General features: G+C 36.4%; 1 protein-coding gene across 1 annotated transcript; it reads right to left on the bottom strand.

Moving 5' to 3' along the window:
* Positions 1-7: 7 nt before the first annotated feature.
* Positions 8-22,757, bottom strand: LOC137394258 (activin receptor type-2A-like). Its single transcript, XM_068080982.1, has 14 exons — positions 22,644-22,757; positions 17,743-17,805; positions 17,362-17,622; positions 14,271-14,456; positions 11,742-12,004; positions 9,095-9,268; positions 8,651-8,795; positions 5,969-6,138; positions 4,840-4,987; positions 3,744-3,995; positions 3,392-3,493; positions 1,326-1,448; positions 958-1,125; positions 8-796 (listed from the first exon to the last, which is right to left on the bottom strand). The coding sequence occupies exons 2-14, from the start codon at positions 17,786-17,788 to the stop codon at positions 534-536; spliced, it is 2,301 nt and encodes a 766-aa protein (XP_067937083.1). The 5' UTR covers positions 17,789-17,805; positions 22,644-22,757; the 3' UTR covers positions 8-533.
* Positions 22,758-27,156: the final 4,399 nt, after the last annotated feature.

The following is a 27,156-nucleotide window of genomic DNA, read 5'->3' as shown; positions in this document are numbered from 1 at the left end:
CTTGTAATTTAACTTTTTCAGCATATTTATTAAGAATATCATATCATACCAATCCATATATGAAAATCTACTGGCTATTGTACACTGTATAAAAGTCTAGCTTATTAATAGCATATGACAAAAATGTTATGGAATATTCAATGACAAATGCTAAAATGCTTCAAACTACAAATGACTGAAAATGCCTTCTGTTGAAGTCGATGTTTAAAGTGCATATCTAAAGCAAATCTAAAGCACTTTACCTTCATAACCAAATTACAAAATAAAAGAACAGTGTAAAAGTATAACGCCCAAGTCCATTTATACATCATCTAACAGAGAATTGTCTCAACTTTCTCTTTAAAGTTAAAATCAGATGACCAAATGATATATGAGTGATCCTAGCTAACTTATTAAATAGCACATTCTCTAGGACAAGCCTTTTAAGGGAGCACTGCATTGAGTATAGAGTACTTGTAACAATAGATGTACATTTAAAAATCAACTACGTATATAAAATGACTACATAAAAACTGCTCAGATCTGGGGGCTTTCTAGCTACTATCGGGTTCGATGTTCAGGTTGAGTGACTTTGGTCGCCCTACCCTGACACCACTTCGATCTGGGATGGTTGGCACGGTGCCACCTGTACCACCATTGCTAGATGTAGATGATTCATAAATGTTTCGCTGGCTAGTCTGCCTCCTAGCATTGAGATTATTCTCCTTGGGTGGTCGAACTGGAGGCTCATCTTCTTTCACCTCATTGTGAATGTCTAGCTGTACAGAATGACGACTCCGTTGGGTATGAACACCCTCTACAAAGGTTCAAGCATTCCTTTAATATTTCAACTTATTCTATATTTCAATAATATTCAACTCATTTAATATTTCAACTCATCCATTTTTTCCACAGATGTGGGTTGGAAAGTGCTGATCTTGGTTTTTACCACTACCCTTACTGTCACATAACACCCACCTGTAGGTTGAGTGGACATAGTATCTTCCCACTGCCTTCTGAACCTTTCTTCCTCAGCTGCCTGTCTAGCCTTGGCCTCATTCAGGGGGATGAGAGTATTCTCATGGACAGCCATATCCTGACCTGCCTCAGTTGGCATGGTGTTTCTCTCAGTCATTATGTTACGCCCTGAGAAAACAAGGATAATAACACTATCAAGTCAAGCAACTTAAGCTACGACCAGGTCAGCACCGCCTGGATAACACAATATGGGGTCGAGTAATGCAATCCTTCCAGATTTACAAAAGTTTCAAGGTTTCACTGATTAAACATTATCCACTCCATGCACAACCAAACAAACACAACTAAATGCAACATGATGGTCATACCACACGTGGGTCCGAGAAGTCGTTCTCTCTCCATTTCTATGTTCACATCAGGTTTGTTTTGCTCTGGGGTATCAAGATTGGTGAGGGTTGTGCAGGTACTTTCTGATGCTGGTGTGTCCGTCTCTGTAACCGGTATTTCAATTGCAATAGTAAATGACTCGAACAACAAACTACAGATGTCAGAGAGCTGATAAACTGCACACTGGACCTTAGATATATGGTAAACAACAAAAATATGTATGAAATCAGCTTACTTCAATTAGTATTCTACAGATGGAGCAATTTCTTATTTCACTAACCAATGAATCTAAGCAGATGGAGTCCCGAAGACTAGAATGTATTAACAGAGCATGGCCACAGACCATCCGAAATTAAACAGAATAATTTTTAGCATTCTCTTATATACCGTAAAACCCCTATTTGAGCGCCATGACATATTAGTATTAGAGGTGACATTCAAATAGAGGGTGGCGCTTTATTTTTTGACTAGCTTATCAGAATTTTGGAAAGATAAATTTTAACCTTTTTAAAGGTTGACTTGCAACAAGATTCACATTAGTTATTTGATATCAAAAGGTTCACCATGTCTTACTCTGCTGTGTTGTAGGTACAAAATATGTAGAAATGTGACTACAAGCAAGCTCTTAAAAGCTCAAAAACGAACAGTTAAAAAAACGGTCATAGGTTGGAGTCCCTTTATTTTGATGATGTAATCAACTCGACGCGGTTATTGTTTTGACACGTGATGTTATCACGTGAAATGAAAGGCCAATAAAAGGCTTGATATAACACTTCTCGTAGCACTAGATTATGACAAACACTTCGGGTTCTACTGGAAAGCCCGTATCAAATATAGGTGCTCGCTACTTTATAGTTTTGTTTCAGTTTGGTCTAATCATCTAGTCATAATATGATCATGTGACCCATATTTTTCACAAAATGGCGCGAACAGCCTCTGCAGCATTTTTCGACCATCACAGGTGACCCACAGCCTCCTCATGTTTATCAGAGGATGATATGCACCCCCTCGAGCTAAGGTTAAAAAATAAAACTAATTTTTAGGCTAGGTTTTGAGATATCAGCGCTCAAAGTGACAGGATTACGATAATAATGAAACAGACACATAAGGACTATAGATATGGTTTTATTGCATGCGTGAAGTAAATTTGTGAAAATATTTCGACGAATGTTCTGCTTCTGATGAAAATGTGCTTCTGTTTGCAAAAACGTGTAAACAGAAGCACATCGTGTTCAACTACGTCACATATGAGCCGTTTCGAGAGGGATTCCAATCTAAAGCGTTTTTGTGATGGCTGCGATTAACTGGTGGTTTTTGAGCTTTTAAAAGCTTGTAATCACATTTCCACATATTTTGTACTTACAACACAATAGAGTAAGACATGGTGAACCTTTTGATACCAGATAACTGTAATGTGAATTTTTTTGCAAGTCAACCTTTAAGGGCGAAGCGATGCCATTGTCATCTATATATTCACCCTCCTTCGGGCAGAGTAACATTAATCCTGTCGGCCTCAGTATTTTGCTAAACCATTTTTCATATACGTCAAAGTATCAGACATAGGTAAATAAGGAACTACATTAAGTGAAACATTAATCAGATACATTTATCAATTATTTTGATGGTGTCGCCTTCAAAGTTCCAAGGAGAAAACTGTAAAGCTTTAAGGTTAGAAAACGGGCTTCAATCCTCCATAACAATGGCTGCTATTATGTCGTATGGTGTTTCTGAAGAGTATTTTCATCATTCATGAAAACTCTTCAACTCTTCAGATCTGTTGTAAACCACATTATGGACACATCTGACTACCCTTCTCTTATAGTGGAGTTCAATTAAAGCTGGCGTTTAAATAGAGGTTCTACGATAACCTGAGCAAACATTTATTTTTCACCTTTACTTTAACGAGGATAATTGCAGATGTCCTAATTGGCTTCATAAATTTTTTTGTTCAATCGACTTAATCGACTACATGGGTGTAACAGATCAGAGGGGAGATTCATGCTAATGGGCTGAACAGAGTTAGAAAGTAACAAGTAGAAATACCTACCTATCAAGGGAGAGAGTTCATCTCGGTCTCGGTTGACAGTGTCTACACAAGAACCTCTTTTTTTGTCATAGTTTGTTTCATTTTTCGACAACATTGGCACTCCTAGGATGAATAATGTAACTAGTTAACAATGTGTTATCAAAAAGTACAAATTGGAAAAAGCCATAGAGCATAAACTTGAAAACCAAAGAATAAAATTTTAAAACCATCTCGGTTTTGGATAAAATTTGAATGCAAAAGCAAGCTTGAAAATGTCGAAAAGTGACGCAATAATCAATTTTAAATTCGAACAAAACAACCAGTTACCAAATTGATAGTAATGTTTTTGCCACTGTACCGGATGAAATACTACCTTTTTTCTCCATAAGCGAGTCCATCTCTTTAAATCTTTCCTCGACACAATAGGCTGAGAGTCTCGCCTCTGCATCAGCATCCCAACAATCCTCTATTGTCTGTCGCAAGAGTGTTGTTGCATCATTGTGCCTCATGTTGCGTGGCATGAGAGGTCGTTGGCCTTCCTTGGCCACATGTATCCGCATTGTCTCAAAACTCGGATGGGCACCTAGTTTCTCCTCAAAGGGCAGCACAAAAGTTTTGGGCTCCGCTAATAAAACAACAATGTAATTAGATAAAATACAAACTAGGAAATGCTGTGTCTATTCTGTAGCAAGTATAGTTACTGAACATAAATTTTATCATGACGATCACATCGTGGTATGCAGCAGCCCGTGAGTATTTATGGAGATTTGTGAGTGAGTTATGCTGTCCTGTCATTGAATGCTAAGTTGTGCTCTTCACGTCAGTTGCAATAGGATTCCACGATCAAGTTGTAACCTAATTGAAGACAACTTTTAAAGTTGATTGCCTTTCTTGCTACCAACCTACATCCTGCGTTAAAAACTAAAAAACAAAAAGGTTTTTGCTTCTTGCATGGAAGTTACAGACTTGAAGATTCATCATTGAGGATGAGTCAATCCATCACCTAAATGATGGATTGAGGATCCATCATTTAGGTGATACAGGTGTGAGTTCGAGTACAAGTTGATCAGCACCAGAGTTATATACAGAGAAAGAATGCAGAGTAGGGAAATTAAGTTCTACGCTAAGCGAGATCATGATAGAAATACCATTCCATGAGACAATGTATTGTAGGTACTTGTCAATAATTGCGGATCATTACTATTGTGTTGATAAAAGAGTGTACCAGCGATTCATGGGGTTGAATCTCTGGTTCAACTCCGCAGACTTCATTACCTTTTTAGTGTTTCGCATATGTATGAGAATTCTAGACAAAATAAACCCGATGAATGCTATACATAAAAACCACCTAGTGTAGCATTCATATGATAAAAACTTAAAAAGGAAGAACTTTGTATGGTAAAGATGACACGAACTGAGTGAATGCGATACAGAAAGTGAGGAGGTCAAGAGCCACAAAAACTACTCACCAAAGAGAATATCCTTGCATCTCGTCATGAGTTCCCAGAGAACAAGGGAAAAGGCGTACATATCGATCTGCTTGAGGGATAACTCGCAGTCTCTCAGGTTCACCGCGCATTCCAGAATCTCTGGTGCCATATACCTCACTGTTCCGACCTGTTCAATACACAGCATGCCATATACCTCACTGTTCCAACCTGTTCAATACACAGCACGCCATATACCTCACTGTTCCAACCTGTTCAATACACAGCACGCCATATACCTCACTGTTCCAACCTGTTCAATACACAGCACGCCATATACCTCACTGTTCCAACCTGTTCAATACACAGCACGCACTGCAGCTTTGCTGCTTATTATTCCAGTTAACACGCTTATTTTTGCCTGTATATAAGTCTCTGTGTGACATTGAAACATTTACAAAGGTTTCTTCAAAGCTTCCAGGTTTACTCATGTCCCAGCCAAACGTATTTAAAACAGCATTAAAAATACCTAATTAAATATTATAAACAACAAAACTTGCGATAGAAATACTGAAGATGCTGTAACACAAATATTGCAAGACCAGCCGACTGACCAACCTAGGAGATCATAAAGCCAGTCATAGATCATATATTTCGCGTTTTCTGCTTTAACAACACTAAAGTATTGTCAGGGCAGCATGCAAAGATGACCATCATGTCAGTGATAAGCAGCATGTTGCTGTTTATCACTGAAATATCATGGCACTCCTGAGTGATCGCCTTATTAGCATTACAGACCTTGCAAATATTTTTTTTGGTAATTCCTCCATAAATCTTGGAATAGAGTGATGGGCTCCATGATTATATGTTATTATCTCAACGCATAACAAGTACGATTTAACTCGGCGAGATCATGATAACTCTCGAAGACTGAAAAGATTAATGGTTGAAGCCCAGCAATGAGTGAGAAGAGAGTATAGACAAGGAACTATGTGATCAAAAGTACATCCATTAAAACAATAATAAGAAGAAACAATCCTAATGCCAACAACAGATACGTCAGGCAGCAACAGCATCTACAGCTCTCATCGTGTCAATATAAAAAGTTGAGTTAGGAGCAAATGCAAAATTCTTGTATAGACCAAGGAGTTTTGCACACAGGATTACTCACATCACGGAGAGAACCATCCTCAGCCAGCTCTTCTTCATTACCTCTGATCACCTTGGAGCCACGGATCTTGAGGGAAAAGCCCATATCGGCAATAGCACACGTCAGGTCTCGTCTCACCAAGATATTCCTACTGTTGATATCTCGATGTACAATGGCATGCTTGTACACCCCTTTAATGAGCAATGCAAAAATGGAGGTCAAAAAGGAAGAAAAATGCAACCCAAACCTCAACTAAAAATCGGCTTAACATACAACTCTATTCAGATAGTGTGTAAAACTGGAGCGAATATTTGACTGCATCTCTTATTTCCAATATGAGATTCTAAAGTTCACCAAAATAGAAGTTTAATAAATTAGTACCTTAGCAGTAGTTCTCCTTTATGTAGTTTGTTTCTACGATGTTTGAATTACCTAAACAGTGTTTCATACTGTCCTTACAGAGTGTTAAAGTCAGGGATCCCAAGAAAGTGAGCGCGAGTTTAGTAGTTATAAAAAAAGAAATGCTTTCTTTAAAAATGAAGCGAAACGTTATAAAAAAGATGAGAAAATATCTTTGGATATATTCATCTAAATGTATGGAGATATATAATAGTTACAGTGTACAATGTGAAAATGATGACAAGAAAAAAAAGCCTGAAACGAGTGAAAGTGGAAAGATGACATGATAATCAAACATAACTGTAAAGAATATCAAATTAGCCACTTCTATGTATTAAGGGTCTGTCTCCTTCGTTACTCCAGCTTGAATGGAAAGGTTGAGTGGCAATAAAAACCTCATTTCATTGATCAATACAGTATTAGTTCAGTTTTTACATATAACTTAGGTCATGACAGTGTTCTATATAATGTATTTGCTTTAAACCTTTGCCAGGCAAAGCGACACTTGTGTCACTTATATTTGGCACTCTTCCACAGGCATAGCGACACTGCAGTCACCATTTTTCAATACTGATGCTTTCATATACGTTGAAGTATCAGACCGAGTGAACAAGTTAAACAAGTGACTACTTTAAGCAAAACATATTAGACTGATAGAATTATTACTATGTTGATCATGTTACTTTCAAGGCTTTGAGAGAAAAACTGAGAAACTGCAGAGCTACGAAACGGACTTTGATATACCGCAACAATATTGTCTTCTGATGCTAGTACATTGTATGTTTTTGCTGAATAGCTTTTTCATCATCCATATAAATGTTTTAGTCTTCTGATCAGGTTATAAACCACCTTGTGGATGGATCTGAAGACAATGGGCCGGATTTAAATCTTAGTGACCTCGACTCAGACTACAGTTTTAAAGTTTATGACGAACAATCTTCTCAATCACACTCATCACTAAAACCAACAACAACAAAAGAATTCATGGACATTGATGTAATTTAGTAATTATTAGTACCATTTTAAGAAAAATTTTCTTCTGGTCCCTTTTAATACGTGTTCATAAAGATGAAACAAGCAGTTTTAAAGTTATGGCAAAAACAGAGAATGTAAAACACCGATAATTTTTTCAAAATTAATTTGTCCACGGAAACAAAAGTTCTGAAAACTCTTTAACCGGCCAAAGGGTTAATGTTATTTGTGATTACCTGCATTTTTATTAAATGTTTCAGAAATGAAACCAATTAAATGGAATATAATATAATGCATTTTTACAAAAATAATTGCTTCAACACATGAATATTTTCTAAAAACAAGCATTTTTACCAGGGCTCACCTTTGTATATCGAAGTTTGACTGTATGACAAACCCGCCACAATTTAATGCCATCAATCAATTGCGAGCATTGCAATTCATCAAAATGAATAATTAATATTGAGCAGCGGCTATATTTGGATTTAAACCATTCAAGTTGATATGGAAACAGCAGAAGCTTTTAATGGCTGGAGGATACACAGCAGCATACCAGTAGTGCCACACCAACATAGTACCTTAGCCAACACAGTACCTTAGCCAAAACAGTACCTTAGCCAACACAGTACCTTAGCCAACATAGTACCTTAGCCAACATAGTACCTTAGCCAACACAGTACCTTAGCCAACACAGTACCTTAGCCAACACAGTACCTTAGCCAACATAGTACCTTAGCCAACATAGTATCTTAGCCAACATAGTACCATAGCCAACATAGTACCATAGCAAACATAGTACCTGAGCCAACACAGTACCTTAGCAAACATAGTACCTTAGCCAACATAGTACCTTAGCCAACATAGTACCTTAGCCAACATAGTACCTTAGCCAACATAGTACCTTAGCCAACATAGTACCTTAGCCAACATAGTACCTTAGCCAACATAGTACCTCAGCCAACATAGTACCTCAGCCAACATAGTACCTCAGCCAACATAGTACCTTAGCCAACATAGTACTGTAGCCAACATAGTACCTTAGCCAACATAGTACCTTAGCCAACATAGTACCTTAGCCAACATAGTACCTTAGCCAACATAGTACCTTAGCCAACATAATACCTTAGCCAACATAGTACCTTAGCCAACATAGTACCTTAGCCGACATAGTACTTTAGCCGACATAGTACCTTAGCCGACATAGTACCTTAGCCGACATAGTACCTTAGCCGACATAATACCTTAGCCGACATAATACCTTAGCCAACACAATACGTTGGCAAGCATAAGCTGATATGTACTAAATAGTATTACTGACAACTGCGGTCTTACCATTTACTATGCTCTCTGAGTGCAGATAACCAAGGCCTGCTGATGCAGTTTGGGCTAGGCTACAGAGTTCCCTCCAGCTGAGAGTGTTTTCTTTGAGATAAGACACAAGGGCACCAAGTTCTATATACTCCATGATCACCATGTACTGCGAACATAAACATATTAAAAGATGGTTGAGACCACTTCATTTCTTAGAAAAGAGAAGTGGGAGAAACGAAGGACTTTACAAAATTTTATACAAGCTGTGTATCAAATGGGCTTGCTCAAGGCTACAGTTGCATGAAGAATGATAGTGGGAGAAAATAACCAAAATACGAAAGGAACTAATTAATCATTATGCACTACGGAGTCTATTATGATACTCAGTGATCACGATTACTGAAACTGTGCCAAATAGCATTGACACATTGGCTAAAAATGACACACAAATGTGGAGAAGCCCACCTGAACGCTGCCATCTGGATGAGAGCGTTCATCACAGGCGATACACTGGACAACCGACTTGACCTGACTGTCCAGCACCATGTAGATCTCCTTCTCAGTGATGAACAGAGGGCGCTGCTGCTGATGGAAATACTTGACACAGACTTCCCGGTCATTGAGCTTAGCACGGAACACCTAGTGATGAGTGAATAGGATGTATTGCAACCGAAAAAAGTATGCTGTGAACCAATAAAATGACTGAGATTTACAATTATTTTCACTTCATAAATTGCAACACGCATTTCGTTGGTGAATCTAGCTTACATACTGCTTCAGTTTTTGGCCAGACATTCATGAGTGTCAATAAACGAGGTGAATCTATATATATATTTCTCAAAGTATGTCTGTCTGTGTGTCATTCCGGCTATTGCTATTAAAATCTTGATTTTAAAATTCCCCATTCTGTTGGATTCGAACTCATGAAGAATGCGATAGCAGGTTTGCATTCCAATTTTCTAACCACGAGACCACATAGCACATATTACATAACGTATACATCCTTTCCCGTTTTCACACAAAAATGACGTATTAATTAAAACTCTTCGTACTCTTTTAGCTCTATGAAACACGATGCTTTTTCGTCATCACCGTACTAGGGCTAATTTGTTTTTAGCAAAACGTTATCAACAATAGATTCTCCCGAAATTAAAATTTGGCGATTTGTATACTGATTATATACAGTGGAACTTCGGTTCTCGACCAACTCGGTTTTCGACCAAACATTTTGAGATTTGTTCATCTCGGATCTCGAACATAAATTTGGTTCTCTACCAAACCAGAGCATGCGCATTGGAATTAGAACAGCTCCGGAAGCAGCATGAAAACATTCGTTAACAAATGGAGAAGCAAGTTACGCTTCATAAATTCTTTACAAAAAAGGGAGGAACCATCTGGGACGTCTTCTCTACCGAAGAAATTTGCTAGGGAGATAACCCCTCCAGTCGAGTTACCCTGAATTGTTTTGGAGGAGGATTCTCCTTCAAAGATGTGAAATAAACATGCCATTGTTGTTTATGTTTTCTTTTTCTTAAGATTTTTGATGTAACTGATCTGTTGCATTTTTTCTGTTTCATTATCAATTTCTGCAATTTTTGGTATTGTATCTTAGCCTTAAATGTTTTTGATGTTTTAAGAGCAAAACACTCGGAATGTTCACTTTTGTTTTCTTTTTCCATCATCATAAATAAAAAACCTTTTATTAAAGTTAAACACTATCTATATCTACCCATTTTTATTTATGGTATGCAGTATATAGTACAGTTTATGGTGTGAAATGTTGAAAAAATACTTTACCGAAGTTGTTTTCTCGTCTTGGAACGGATTAAAATTTACATACAATTATTCTAATAGGAAAAATTGTTTCGGATCTTGAACAACTCGGTTTTTGAACAACCTTCTGAAATGGATTATGTTCGAGAACCGAGGTTCCACTGTACGTTATTAAAAGATATACGTCGCTGAAAGTTATGAAATTTTAAATTTGCAGTGGTTTGAAAACCTCGACAGTCGTTTTATTTATTTTTAATTTACATGTAGTTGTCCTGCACAAAACATTTTCCTCAGGATATTAAGTGTTGGAATTACAGTTGTTTGAAAAAGTTTGAAAACCTTTACAGTTGTGTTTATTTTCTCCCTTAATTTATTTCAACTACACAAAACACATTTCTCATGATATGTAATTTGAAATTTAGAATGGCAAATGTTGTTATATGTTAAATACAAATCAATTTTCTGTCCAAAGTCTTTGTTTATTATCAGGGCAACGCCGGGTTGTACAGCTAGTCTATATATAAATCTCAATGTCTCTCTTCCGTTTTGTTTTTGATGGTCTTTAGTTGGTCTGTCCAGTTATAGTGACAGTTTTAGGAATGAAAAATCCGCTGTGCACTGGATTTAAACTTGGATACTCCAGCTCTACAGACAGGCATTATCCAATACGCTACACTGTCCAACTGGCTATACTATGGAATAACTTGTGCACATACTCATTACACATGCCATTCTTTCATGGCTTCACGCCTAACACTTCAGCTAGTATTATGAGAGAAAGTTTGGCCAGAAGAAAAATGCTTAAACTAACATGGGCAGCAAGATTATTGCAATCAGTATAGAGCTGTAGTAGGCACTGCAGCTCGTACAGTATGCATTACACAGAAATAAACACAGTAAACAGAAATAAACAAACAACTTCATTTAACAATTAGAATGGCAGATGTTGTATATGTTGATGAAAAGTGAATTTTCTGAGCAAAAATATTTTCATTAACCGTGCAACGCCGGGCATTCATCTAGTTAAAAATAAATATAGGAGTTATTATACATAAAGGATGTAGGAAGGGCTCTGATTTTCCTGAGAGAGACACTTAACCTTACACATTAATTCTAATCTCACAAGATATGATATGAAATTAACAAGGTCGCAAAACTCTAATGCAGCTTGCAATTTTGAACCATTGCTTGATTAAGGTTACAATATAGTTTCACTATTGTGCCAATTACTGTGATGCACTTACTAGATTGAGCACAAGTATTGAGCACTCACATTCAGGAATATGCATATCGAATGCCTACAGCTAGGGGGGAGCAAGACTGGATAGGACTGACATACATCACCAAAGCGGCCACGGTGAAGACAGGCACCCATCACCAGATCATCATAGTTGACTACGGGTGGTTCTGTAGAGTAAATCCTCATATCATAATTATACCGGTCCATCTTCCTCTGTAGCGCTTTCTCCTTACTCTGTCGGTTCCTCCTTAACACGAAGAAGCAGATGACTCCAATTACCGACCCGAAAGACAACAACACGACGATGACTACTGCGATGTATATTTTTTGTTGCGCTGTATTTGTAGGGCGAACAGATGCATCTGCAAAAACAAAAACATTCTAGTACAAAATTGGAACAAAGATGTAACAAAATATGGATAGCACAGACGAGAAGGAACAAAGATGTAACAGAATATGGATAGCACAGACGAGAAGGAACAAAGATGTAACAGAATATGGATAGCACAGACGGGAAGGAACAAAGATGTAACAGAATATGGATGGCACAGATGGGAAGGAACAAAGATGTAACAGAATATGGATAGCACAGACGAGAAGGAACAAAGGTGTAACAGAATATGGATAGCACAGACGGGAAGGAACAAAGATGTAACAGAATATATATAGCACAGACGAGAAGGAACAAAGATGTAACAGAATATGGATAGCGCAGACGGGAAGGAACAAAGATGTAACAGAATATGGATAGCACAGACGAGAAGGAACAAAGATGTAACAGAATATGGATAGCACAGACGGGAAGGAACAAAGATGTAACAGAATATGGATAGCAGACGAGAAGGAACAAAGATGTAACAGAATATGGATTGCACAGACAGGAAGGAACAAAGATGTAACAGAATATGGATAGCACAGACGAGAAGGAACAAAGGTGTAACAGAATATGGATAGCACAGACGGGAAGGAACAAAGATGTAACAGAATATATATAGCACAGACGAGAAGGAACAAAGATGTAACAGAATATGGATAGCGCAGACGGGAAGGAACAAAGATGTAACAGAATATGGATAGCACAGACGAGAAGGAACAAAGATGTAACAGAATATGGATAGCACAGACGGGAAGGAACAAAGATGTAACAGAATATGGATAGCAGACGAGAAGGAACAAAGATGTAACAGAATATGGATTGCACAGACGTGAAGGAACAAAGATGTAACAGAATATGGATAGCACAGACGAGAAGGAACAAAGATGTAACAGAATATGGATTGCACAGACAGGAAGGAACAAAGATGTAACAGAATATGGATAGCACAGACGAGAAGGAACAAAGATGTAACAGAATATGGATAGCACAGACGAGAAGGAACAAAGGTGTAACAGAATATGGATAGCACAGACGAGAAGGAACAAAGATGTAACAGAATATGGATTGCACAGACAGGAAGGAACAAAGATGTAACAGAATATGGATAGCACAGACGAGAAGGAACAAAGATGTAACAGAATATGGATAGCAGACGAGAAGGAACAAAGATGTAACAGAATATGGATTGCACAGACAGGAAGGAACAAAGATGTAACAGAATATGGATAGCACAGACGAGAAGGAACAAAGATGTAACAGAATATGGATAGCACAGACGAGAAGGAACAAAGGTGTAACAGAATATGGATAGCACAGACGAGAAGGAACAAAGATGTAACAGAATATGGATTGCACAGACAGGAAGGAACAAAGATGTAACAGAATATGGATAGCACAGACGAGAAGGAACAAAGATGTAACAGAATATGGATAGCAGACGAGAAGGAACAAAGATGTAACAGAATATGGATTGCACAGACAGGAAGGAACAAAGATGTAACAGAATATGGATAGCACAGACGAGAAGGAACAAAGATGTAACAGAATATGGATTGCACAGACGTGAAGGAACAAAGATGTAACAGAATATGGATAGCACAGACGAGAAGGAACAAAGATGTAACAGAATATGGATTGCACAGACAGGAAGGAACAAAGATGTAACAGAATATGGATAGCACAGACGAGAAGGAACAAAGATGTAACAGAATATGGATAGCACAGACGAGAAGGAACAAAGGTGTAACAGAATATGGATAGCACAGACGAGAAGGAACAAAGATGTAACAGAATATGGATAGCACAGACGAGAAGGAACAAAGATGTAACAGAATATGGATAGCACAGACGAGAAGGAACAAAGATGTAACAGAATATGGATTGCACAGATGGGAAGGAACAAAGGTGTAACAGAATATGGATAGCACAGACGGGAAGGAACAAAGATGTAACAGAATATGGATTGCACAGATGGGAAGGAACAGAGATGTAACAGAATATGGATAGCACAGATGAGAAGGGAAAAAAGATATCAGAGTAAGTCACACTCAGAATCAACATGTCCCTTTGTGACTAAATCAACCGTTGGCCATCTAGACTGATAGATGGAATCCTTTGTAGTTAGGTTGTAGGTGAATGTAAAGTAGATATTGTGACTAACTCCTCGCACTTTCTTTTAGGCAAGTTAGTTCAAGCCAACTGGATGGAATGATGCTTTGCGCTCAACAAGTTGGCTAGATGAAGTAGCCTACCTCCACGAGTGCTGTTGTACACTTCAAGCTGGGGAATTACGAGTCTTAGCTTCTCATCCCTGTTACATCTATCTTTTCCGCAGCAACACATTGTAGCTGAGTCCTTTCTTTTGTCATTAGTCTCTGAGACACATTCATCAACATCCGGGCACGTATCATGCACATTGCAACCTGCGCTCCAGCACCCTGCAGGCATGTCAAGACTTGATGACGAAATATGCATGGGCACAGGCATAATCATATTGCATTATAAATACAAATGTTTATGATGCTGAGATAAACGAGTATGGACTTTCAGATAACTCCTTTCCAAGGCTTGACAGCATAAAGGGGAGCTCATAGCTACATGTACCTACTCACTACTCAGTATACGCTGAACTATGACATTGGAACAGGGGACACCCTCAGAGTACTTGCATGCACTGCATTAAGCAAACATCAGATGAAAATCTTTTGTAATAAAATGACCAACAATCTTGGGTAACTGTTTCATGATTGCTTAGGTACTCTGAACTATTAAGCCACTACTAGGCTCACAGTGAACTAATCTATAAGTAAAGATATTAGTTCACCGTGAACATACTTGTGGCTTTCATATTCAGAGTACCCAACCTTAATTTAATGAAAAACCTGTTTTCATTAAATTTATGCTCTACATACAGTTAGAAGGCATTATGAGAATTTTATAAACAGACAGCAACAACTTATTCATATTTCAATGTAAGTTAAAACCAATTAAATAGACCACAGTCTGCCCTATCGGCGAAGGTGTGCGTAACTACATACGAATACAGCTGCCTACCCACATTTCATACAAACATATATAGTAGATGCTCCTACAACGTAAATAATCTGTTCCAGGAACATTTACGTTATAGGGATTTTACGTTATACGAACAGTAACATACATTTAAATTGCCTAATCTGATTTAAGATCTTGCCAAACTCACCCCTTTGGCCATACGAGAAGGAAAACTCACCCCTATGGCCATACGAGAAGGAAAACTCACCCCTATGGCCATACGAGAAGGAAAACTCACCCCTATGGCCATACGAGAAGGAAAACTCACCCCTATGGCCATACGAGAAGGAAAACTCACCCCTATGGCCATACGAGAAGGAAAACTCACCCCTATGGCCATACGAGAAGGAAAACTCACCCCTATGGCCATACGAGAAGGAAAACTCACCCCTATGGCCATACGAGAAGGAAAACTCACCCCTATGGCCATACGAGAAGGAAAACTCACCCCTATGGCCATACGAGAAGGAAAACTCACCCCTATGGCCATACGAGAAGGAAAACTCACCCCTATGGCCATACGAGAAGGAAAACTCACCCCTATGGCCATACGAGAAGGAAAACTCACCCCTATGGCCATACGAAAAGGAAAAACTAGTCTCAAGTTTGTAATTTGTTGGCTGTACCGTAGTTGCAATATCCTTAGTTTGCATCGACAACTTTTCTCCTTTCGCTGATCAATTTCACTGGTTTTATAGATGATGATTGCGGTAATTTTACAATAAGTTGATGGGAGCGCACATCCATAGTTTATCAAACCAATCGACATTCGTTTACGATTTTCATTTTTGCTGGACAGCAAAGTCTATTCAGCGAAGTACAACTAATAACAAATATTTTATACCTCTACAATAAAAAAACACAAAAAAATATTTTTATTATAAAGAGAGGAACGCCTACCTGTTCATGGTCTATTCGCATCCTAGGGTCAAGGTTAGGTTAAAAGATAACTAACAACGATACTACAACTCGTGACATTCAGGTTGATAAACCGACGCTGTAAAACCTGCACCAATTGATCGCCTATAAGCATTTATGAAACAATGTACCTATTCTTTGTTTTGTCGACACATCTTGCGATCTACTACGACGAACTAGAATGTCATGGAAGTTGTATATATAATTGACTAGATGAATTACCAGCATTGCACAGATAATAAAAAGGTATTCGTATAGAAAAGTTATTTTTATTGAACATGTGAGAAAAAAGACGTAATATAGAGTTATATCTATTATATATACAACTTCTATGACATTTTTGTTCGCCGTTATAGATCGTCAGATGTGTCGACAAAACAGAGAATAGGTAACTGCGTAATTGTTTGTGAATACTAGAAGGCGATTGATTTGTACAGGGCTTACAGCGTAGGTCTACTAATCTGTTATGTCACGAGTTAGGAGTATCGCCGAAAGTTATCTTTTACTCCAACCTTGAACCCTGGATACAGATAAACGACGGACCGGTAGACACCGCACTTTTTATAGTAAAAATATTTTTTGTGTTGCTTTATTGTAGACGTATAAAATATTTGTTATTAATTTTACTTTGCTGAATATACTTCGCTGTTTAGAAAAAAAAGTAAATATTTGTAAATGAACGTCGAAGATGTGCGCTCTCCATCAATTTATTGTATAATAACCGCAATCTTAGTCTATAAAACCGGTGAAATTGATTGAAAAAAAGAGAAAAGTTTTCAATGCAAACCAATAATACTGCAGTTATGGTATGGTACAGCCCATTAAAAAATTAAGGCTAGTTTTTCCTTTTTGTATGGTCAAAGGGGTGAGTTTGGAAAGATCTTGGAATGGATTAGACAATTTACATGTATTTTACTGTTCTTATAACGTAAAATTCCTATACCGTAAACATTCCTGGAATGGATTGTTTACGTTGTAAGAGCATCTATTGTACAACAGTTACCATTCTAACTTTTGAACTTCATATCATCAGAAAAATGTTTTTGTGAAGTTCAAATAAATTAAGAGAAAAAATAAACAATGAGTTCGTGGAAGTGTGTGTATAAAAAAGGTTACTGTTGCAGAAGCTCGTTGTATTCAAAGTTTTGATAGATGATATGAGTACCTCAAGATACTGGTACAAACGAAAAAATGAGATATCAGACTTTCTTTGTATGATACTTTGTCTGACCGAATGAAGAGACAATGTAGAGGCAAGTAAAGATGCTAGTCATATCTATACAAGATTAAAAATGATTCTTAATAATAATAGGCCATGAAAGAAAAGTTGGTAATCTGTTTTTTACATGTTATGGGCTTAAGTTTTCTTACCTTGTGTAGAAGCGTTGAAGTGTCTTGTAACATTACCATACTCATCTGTCTCCAAAACAGACTTAATGATGGCCATACAAAAGATTACTTCTTCGCTGTTATATTTTAGGCACTCTACAGACCCGTTACCTAGCCAATTTACTTCTCCCCCAAATTCTTGCATGTCAAGGTTGGGGTCCCCTTTTCTATAATCACAGACGATCCGTTGAGACGCAATCGTTCCACCACGATTTACCCCATCTTCACACTTCGATTTTATCCCTGAAAAACCAAAAAGACAAGATGGTCATTAAAAGATGAGACTAGATGCTGCTGACAGCAGCAGGGAACTAAGAAGATAACTGACAGATCAAATTCATAGACCTGTGACTTATGACTTACCCACGATAAGCAAGATGATGACGAAACAAGTGGTACGTAAATCCATAGATGTTTCTGCTACAACTAGAAGCAAACCAATAGTCAGTGCATACACAAAGTGCAAGGTTACTGATTTACTGCTAGGTGCTAACTAGCTTCATCAATTCCCATTGGCAGCTGGCTCAGAGCTTACGCGGTATTCATATATTTTTACAGTAGACGGAGAGCTGTGACTGAATTAATTATATTGCCAGCAGTAGCATAGCAGACTTTCAAAGACTAACGAGTCTGCCATTGCTATTCAATGTCTCCATTATCATTACGAAATCAGCTAGACACAGCCTTGCTACAATGTGGAAGTATAAGCATCATCTCTGAAGCTTTTACAGTTTGTATGCAGGCGTTACATAACCAAATAGGTTTTTATGTAGGTCCACACCTCATCTTCACTAACAGTGTATTTTGTAGGAACCTCACCTAATCAAATGGCGAGGCTCTACATATAGATAGATAAAAACGGATTCAAAAACCACGACGTACCATGCATTGACATATTTTTACAATCAACCAAAAACATTTACCAAACTTTCCTAGTTCAATTAGACACTTTCCCTATAGGGTAGAATATTATATAGTTCCTATAAGCTAGTATATTGAGCTAGTACATATAGTTCCCTTTAAGATAGTATATTAGATAGTTTCGCTATTGGCTAGCATATAAAACAGGCATAGCCTATCGGATGGCATACTAGGCAGTTTCCCGATAGGATAGTGTTTAACCCATTCGCACCCGACTAATTTCTAGGCGATTAGCCCCAAATACCACTCATTTTTCAAAAAGTTGCCGTAATTCAAATTACTACTACAGGAGACAAACTTTACGCATACAAGTTTCACAAGAACCAGCCAAGTCTCCTCTTTCAGTTTATACTACATTCATATAGACAACTCATATCCCTTTTATGTAGATCCGTGCCTCAAAGAAGGTAGTTTCAGGAAATTTCAAATTTTGAAAAAATTGTCTTTTGCTGAAACAAAGTTAGATTTGTACCATAAAAATTGGAAATATACCAAGTGACTAAAATTACTTAGTTATTACATACGATACATAGTTATGAATATTATTTATACATATGCAGTTAGTCATGAACATGAAAATCATGAAATTCTAATTTCGAACTTTTCCTCGCGAGTATCATCCTTGAAACACGAGCGTAGCAAATCTATATGCCAATATAATTTAAATAAAACGTGATGAAAATGTTTCAAATAATAAAAATTTGTTCAATAACTTCGTTTTTGACTTTTCAGACTTTATAGACAGCTTAAGAATCAATATGATCCTATCGAAACTGAATGATATAACGTTATCTGACTACGGCTGACAGCCCGAAAAGTGCATTTTTATTTGAGCATAACGATTTAAACTGGCAAAATTAAAAGTTAATAAAAACTTTGAAACATTAAAAATAATGTTTTAATTTGATTTATGCAATCTTTCAATGTCTTACCACTTCTGAATCTGCATATTTACTTCTGGAATTAAAAAAAAATTTATCACGAACGATAAAATTTCAAGCCCGTACGATGATTTCCGGTTTTGGTAGATATCGAGATGGGTGTACTAATTGGGTTATAACTTTTGCCAGAGAAGTCATTGAGGCATATTTTAAAGTTTGTCTGATTGGCCAGAAATTTTTTTTCTAACTAATCAAAAATATTCTTTTATAATTTATAACGATGCAAGGAGTTGGTGAATTTGAGACGCGAGTTAACTCGCGTTGGGTGCCTAGCAACGTTATAAATATGCGAGTTAACTCGCGCCTGGGTGCGAATGAGTTAGGAAAATTTCGCAGCAAGGCAGTATTAAGTAGATCTGAGTCCAATCTAGCTAGACTTTTACTGCAAATCAGTATTACTAGCCTGGCCTTTACTAAGACAATATTACTAGCCAGGCATTTACAGAAGGGGAGTAGTACTAACCAGCCCATTATTGAGGAACTGTAGTACTAGCCAGGCATTCACAGAAGGGGAGTAGTACTAACCAGCCCATTATTGAGGGAACTGTAGGACTAGCTAACTTTACCCACTAACATTTACCTAAGTACCTAGTACTAGACAGACCTTCACCAAGAAACAGCTGCTAAATCTAATCATTAAACAACCTCACTGCCTTTTTGAGAATGCCATTACCGTCATTAGCCCAAGTGTAACCCTAACTAATAAAATATAAAATATTACTACATAGTAATAGTAAGGGTTGTGACATATTAGAACTGGACTGAGCCATCGCAGTGCAGTACGCAGTAATTTTGCAGTGCATTACAACTTCCAATGCACAGTAGACATTTATTTGCTGCCACTGCACCCCTACCGCGCATTCATTTCCATAACGCATTTTACTTCTATGACCTGATACTGTGAATGCGCATTCTTCAAAACTTGAAACTGCACGTGTACTACAGCTGCGCATTAGCGTGAAGTTAATACCGTAGATCAACTGACACAGCTGACTGAAGAATCTGTCCTGCATGGTACAAAATTGTCAGATGTTACGTTGAGCAAGCTCATAAGTTTGCTCTTCAACTTCCATATCATCTCAGAATAGGTAGTCAGGCATTACAATCATTCCAACAAATGAAATTATGGTCTCCGTATTGTATTATGTTAACAATTTGTATTAAAACCACAATAGAATCTCATTTTAACCATATACCCTAATTGTGACTAAGTTGTTTGCAAACTCATACACAAGTTTGAGCAGCATCCACATCTTGCAATTGCATTGTGGTTGTAACCAAATCAAATCACTTAATTTTGTGAAATTTTTACCAAAAATTAATGTGCTGTGCATCAATGCACTGTGTAAAACCAAAGTTCCTACTACACCTACACTAACACTGTGAAACGCGGACTAACAACGCTCGTACTGAATCCAACACTACTTACTGTGCATTACAAAATAGTTGTACTGCATGTATTGAACTGCACAGTAGTGAAAGTATGTAATGCGATTATACTGCATGGTCATGACATGCTTACTACTGCTACTGCAATTACATAGATATCCAGGCAAAAATTTACTGCAGCTGCAATGCATTCTATATCTGGGCATTAGTAAGTATTTCAGTGGCGCAATTATGATTTTTTTGTAATGGTCACAACCCTGGTATTAGTTGATCACCAGTTTTACTAATTACAGTGATACCAGGGTAGTCGACTCATAAAACTCATTTGAGATGTTCGACACCCGGTTAGTCAACAATCAGAACTTTTCCCTCTAAGAAACAATGGTAATAATTTTACTCCAGTCTAAAGCCAGAAAGTTTCAAATTGTTTTCAAAATTGTACCAAACATGTATTTAAGCAATATCAAAAATTTGGAAGTGTAGATGGTAGAGAAAAATATAATAAAGAATATTTATAAACGATGTTGTATCAGTTTAGCCTTTGGAGAGCAGTGTAATGACATACAAAAATGAATGTGGTGAAAAGGGAAGGGGGATGCAAAGAGAATGCAAACTGTGTATGGTATAGTTGGTCAAGAGGATGCGCTACTTAAATAGTCGTGAACGAAAAAGGGCAGAAAAGAGAGACCACGATATTTCATTGTCTTTTAATTATTACTATGCGGTCAAATTAGCTGCCATATAGTATGATCAACCACCAAAACTCTGGTTGATGGTTGATTTTAAAGGCATTTAAAATTACAATTTTTTGATCACACTCAGTTTTTTTTCCAACTACAGAAGAGGTCGATTACCAGGATCGAATTGTTTTTATAAATTTAATAGTTTTTCATCGATAGTGTTCTTACTTGCGCTTTCCTCAAAGTTTTGATTAGGATTTGGTCAATCAGTAAAACACAGTAAGCATTTAATAAATCACAGCAGATATGTCTGTGGACAGTGGTTGAATACAAAAAATGAGATGCAGAAAGAGTGTCAGTTGGAAAATTAAGTCCCGTCAACAGGTTTCTTCCATGTATCTCAAAGTTATTCAAGTTTCAAATTTTTTTAGCATCTGAAGCAAAAAAATTCACATCAATTTGTTCAAGCTTTGAGATTTTTGAAAACCGAGAATGGACCGTACTGATATATATCCAAAGCTAACTGTTAGTGTGAAATTCGCACACAAAACTATCAATCAATAAGACATCATGATGCTATTGACATTGTCCTATCATACTGTCGAGTGTTTGTAATTAATAGCATTTATAGTTGCTTTGCTGTCAATTGTTTGTTAACTGTAATAAACCCAGTGTATATTTAACATTAATAGTGATAGACAGCAATGATGCTAAATCTGACAATTTATGCCACCCTACAATACCAAATTATATTGGGTATTGAGTGATTGGTATTGGGTTGATGGTGGGTGCATTTCAGCGGGTTGTATTTGCAGTTTATAGTTAGCATTTCTTGACTTCTTTTTTAGAATTTAGTTTCCGATATGAGCGAAAATGCCACCGTTATATTTTGTAAAAGTCAACAACTGTGATCGTTTGCTTGTCATCGTTTTCACATCACAGATTATTTTGCTAGAAGTTGTCAACTTGATAGACACTTGTTTGTTGATTATGAATTCCATTTCTCCGATTTATATACACAAGAAGAACCCTAGTAATCGCTGTACTTTTCATCTACATCCTTAGGTCCCTGGGATCGTTCTGGTGCAATATGGTAGCTCATATGATTTGCTCAAACTGGTCTAGTTGGTATTTTCTCTTTATATTGTTATCAATAAACTTTCTTAGCAGAAGCATCAAAACGCGTACCAAAAATACCAAACCTCTAAATTTTGTTTTCTACATTGTGTACTTAGGCTATCAGTAGTCAACTCATTGATAATTGTCGCCTAGACTTAGCAACATGCCTACTATAAATAAAAACATGTCTACTATAAATAAAAACAAATCTTACCGACACAAATTGGAGGTACAAGAATATTAATTATCCTGAAAATACAATAAAACAAGAACTACATGGTATAGACTGTCTCATATGTTTATTAAAACATGGATGCTTTGTTATAGCTTTAAAACAACGGACCTTCTAGTCTCCTTTCTTGTTTAGCAACTATTATTCCAATGTATAGTTTTTAAAAAAAATAACAACATTTTTTTAAATAAACTTATTACAAAAAAAACTTTGCAAATTTTTGTTTGATGACAAATTAATTTACAAATAATTTATTTCAAAAATGGTTTAAACAATAAGTTATTACTAAGAAACTACTCCTTCAAAGTTGTAACAATCGTCTTAGCGCAAAACATTTTTTCGACTGTTGTTTCAGCTGCGAAATTGTTAGTGAGCTCCTATCATAAAGTAAACTCTCAGTCTAATCTACCAGACAGTCCGTCTCCGATAACCGTACTAGTACTAAGTTGTATGCGCCAACAAAAATTGGCATGAGCTTTTTCTATTGAGTTGTCTTTTCTCACCTAGGGAATACAACTCCTTTGTATTACAATGTCACATGTAATACACTAAGTCAATACAACTAAACAACTAAACCTAGAAGACTTTCTACACAATAAAAATAATGAAAACTGCGTTACACTCCATGCTTGCTAAATAACCAAATGATTAAAAGGTTTGTTTAAAAGATTACATCTAGCATTTATGAAGCTGCTTGTCATGTTTATGGTTTTTGAAAGCCCCTGATCATACTTTTATTATTGGCTTTCATCTTTTGAGTAGTGGAGGGTGGAAGAATATATGAGAGTAAGCAACCTTAGTAGTCGATGAGTGTAAACAGTGCAAGAGATCAGTGCTACAGATGAGAGTCAACAGAAATGTTATTACATGTTTAACTGAATTATCACTTTTATTACATCATCCTCTAAGACGTGCTCCTACTTAAAGTTAATGTTAGATATTTGTAATTGTTGTAAAAAAATTCATAAGTTACATGAGATTTAGGTGCAAGGTGTTTTGGTGCAAGTTCTTCTTCAATATTGACAAACTGGTCGTTAATACATTTAAAAATCTCTAAAGAGTTCTGTAATTTTGGTGTTCCTACATCTATGATTGTAGGTCCCAGATTGGAACTTGTAAAATAATGTTTCCAAAATTTATTTAAAAATTTTCATTTGCCATTTACATTCAATTTACACTTTTCATACTCATTATGATAAGATTTTGACTTGGCCTGCAAAATTTCCATCGTAACATAATTACTAAATTTACAATATTTAGATAAAAGCTGTGTATTTAAAGGTTCGTGTTTACAGAGCTTGTGTAATTTACTTTTTTGAAGTAGTTTAAACAATCTACAGTTCATCCACTGCTTTCTAAAAGAATTTTTGTTAGTTTTGCTGTTAAATCTGTTATAACTTTAAGGAAAACATTAAAGCTTTGGTTATTATTACTATTATTGTAAACTTTGTTCCAAATAAAATTTGAAAGCTTTGGCTCAAGAGATGTGTAGTCAATTTTCAAGCTATGGCGCAAAATGGGTAAATGCAGGTATCAATCGATATAACTACAGCACGATGATCAGAAATTTCTGAATCAGTTGTACAAGAAAATATTTTCCATTTTATAAAATTTGTGATAATATGGTGCATAAGACTTTCCCTGTTTTCACTTATGCTGTTGGAGATGAAATTGTATTGTAAAAGCCAAAAGAACCGAGTAGTAGTCTACATAATTGTCGCAATCCATGTTAATGTCACCCACAATTCATAAGGCTTCAAGGTTATTAAGAAAAACAGGCAAAATACCAAAAGGCGAGCAGTAAGCAGCTAGCAATGAGAGTGACGCACCAAAAGATGAAACCAAAGACATAAGCACTGCCTCTGTGCCCTCCAACACCGCCATCCTGCAACCAGTTTCCAATTTATCAGAGAGCAATTTATCAGAGAACAAATCCCTCCATCTTGTCCAGTAGTCCTGGAGCTACAAAACAATTTATATTCTTCTATGGTAAACTGATTTAACAAAGTATTTTGTTCAACCAGGCTTTGCTTAGTACTATACACAAAAATTCAACATCTAGAGATGCGAAAGTTAGTTCTAATTGATCAAATTTGTTTAAGAAACTACAAATATTTAACTTTAGGTTTTATTTTAAAAAACCACTAAAAAAATAAAATAAAATAAATAAAAATAATAAAAATAAATAAATAGTTTGCATACACAAGTATTTAGCTCAGGTCAATGAAGTCTTTAGCAGTATTTACACGTATTACATCAGACGATTTCTTCTTTCGCATATAACTATGACCATAATAAGTTCATGCATATTTCTATGAAAGTGCTCTCTTTCTCTCCATTGTTTTGTAAAATATTTCTAGTTCTTCCTTTGCCAGCTGCTCGTTAATATAATTTATGCTTTGCTGTCAGAATCATTGATGTCAAGGAGTTTAGTAGTTACAAAGTACAATATTTTTCATCATACGCTTTTACCATCATATAGGGCATAATGGGTGCTCCTGTCATTGCACTTTACAATTATTGAAGGAGGTCTTGAAGTGCCTTCTTTAGATTTACTTCTAAATAAGCTGCTAATTTTAGCGATTGAACAGGAAGCCTCAAGGCTGTCAGAGAGCTTCTCTATTAATGTATACAGATTATCTTTATTGGTTACTGAAACTCCTAGTATTAATGTTTTAAGGTTACATTCCTGTTCCATTTTGTTCATAGAATTAGATAGCCAAGTGACTGACACATTAGATATAGCCATGGTGTCACGCTCAGCTACAATTTTTGATTGATACAGCTTGTTTCAATTAATGAATCTTCTCATCATAAAATGTTAGATCTGGCATGCTCTGCCTGTTCTGTTTCTAAGGTGGGAACTCTTTGGCTAACCTCATTAATCTGATTGGCCAATGAGCTAAACTTCCTCTCTATCCATAGTACCATTACAGCTATTTGTTTACTGATATCACTATTGGTACGAGTATTATCGTCATCAGTACTTTTCTTTCTATTACGTAGGTTCTTATTTGCCATTACAAAGGTTGCAGGTTGTAATGAAGTAGTAACTTACCCAATTCAGGGAGGGTTAATGATTATTTGCCAACTGTCAAAATTGCCCTCAGGCACCAGTGATTATAACTTTTGGCGCTAAGCTTTAAATCAATTACAACACTTGATTGTGTCAAATAGTAGAAGAAATCAACAATATTGAGAGTTTAATATGTATTATTCTACCTTAACACTCAACAAATTTGTTATGGAAGAAAAAGTCTTTCTTTGACTTTATATCACTCAAAATGCTGCCCATACTTTTTTCCCTCTTTCTTTCCCCTAACAAGAAGAGACCAACGCCTATTAAACTCCCAACAGCAGGCAGTCTTGCTCATAAGACCTCATTATATTTATCTTCAAACCTGCATCGATTTCTCTGGCTTTGCGCTCCTGCCATAGTTTATCTTAGTTCAAGGTGTTTATTGTATTGACACGTGTACATTTTAGGTACACGTGGATAATCTTGGCAAACAAGCTTTTTTGCTTTTGTAAAGTAATCACCAACTCAAGCCTGATGTATCTACTCGAGATCTGTGAGCTACATGAGTTGTATCTGTAACTATTAGTATTTCTTGCCATATATATAGATGTATAAATATATATCTGGTTGTATTTTGTTACAAATATTCTACACATATATATAAAACTAAAGTGTTAGAATATGTTAAGGTTACATATCTTTTTTCCAGGTTGATGTTGCCCTCTGGGGTCACGGCAGGTCTGAAAAGTGAAGCACGAAACAGACCTGTCATGACTCCAGAGAGAAACATCAACCTGGAAAAATATAAGTAACTTGAACCTATTCCTACACTAGTTATATGTATATGCTAGCTGAATGTCCTGTGTTGCGCCAGTAATAACAACCAGCTTATAAACATTACATTATCGACTACAGTACCTTTACACTACACTATTTGTTTGCAAGCTGTTGTTAATACTTGTGCAACACCGGGCATTCATCTGGTGAAGCCAACTGCTAATCGTTACGTGTGGTGCAATGTTATTATACATATTTTAACCGATGTGATAAATTTAACTGATGCTCAATGGAATGCCAGTCTGATGGATAACCTAAACACCTCCAGAACTGATATTCTGTGATCAAATCTTTTGTAGAGGACTTTTCATCGCTATATTTTAATATCTATAATTGTACAGACAAACACAGAATATTTACATGTATATTACTTTATTAGCAGTAATTTCATTTTAAACAGGAAGGTCTTTCAGTTTGTCATACATCGATCATAAAAAAGGGCAACAGTTAGCAACTAAAATAGTGTTTAAAATGCAAATTCATCTTTTTCTTCTTTTTATATCCTTTTTCACGAACATACAACTATCTTCCTTTTTTATTGTAGTTTATATTGAGAGCTGATATAGCTGCCAGACACCTTGAACTTTGTTATCTCCACAAATGACATGCAAAATTATGAAATGCAGTTTTCAATACTTT

Source organism: Watersipora subatra, chromosome 1, assembly GCF_963576615.1.
Source record: "Watersipora subatra chromosome 1, tzWatSuba1.1, whole genome shotgun sequence".
NCBI lineage: Eukaryota > Metazoa > Bryozoa > Gymnolaemata > Cheilostomatida > Watersiporidae > Watersipora > Watersipora subatra.
This window is presented reverse-complemented; position numbering and strand designations above follow the sequence as displayed.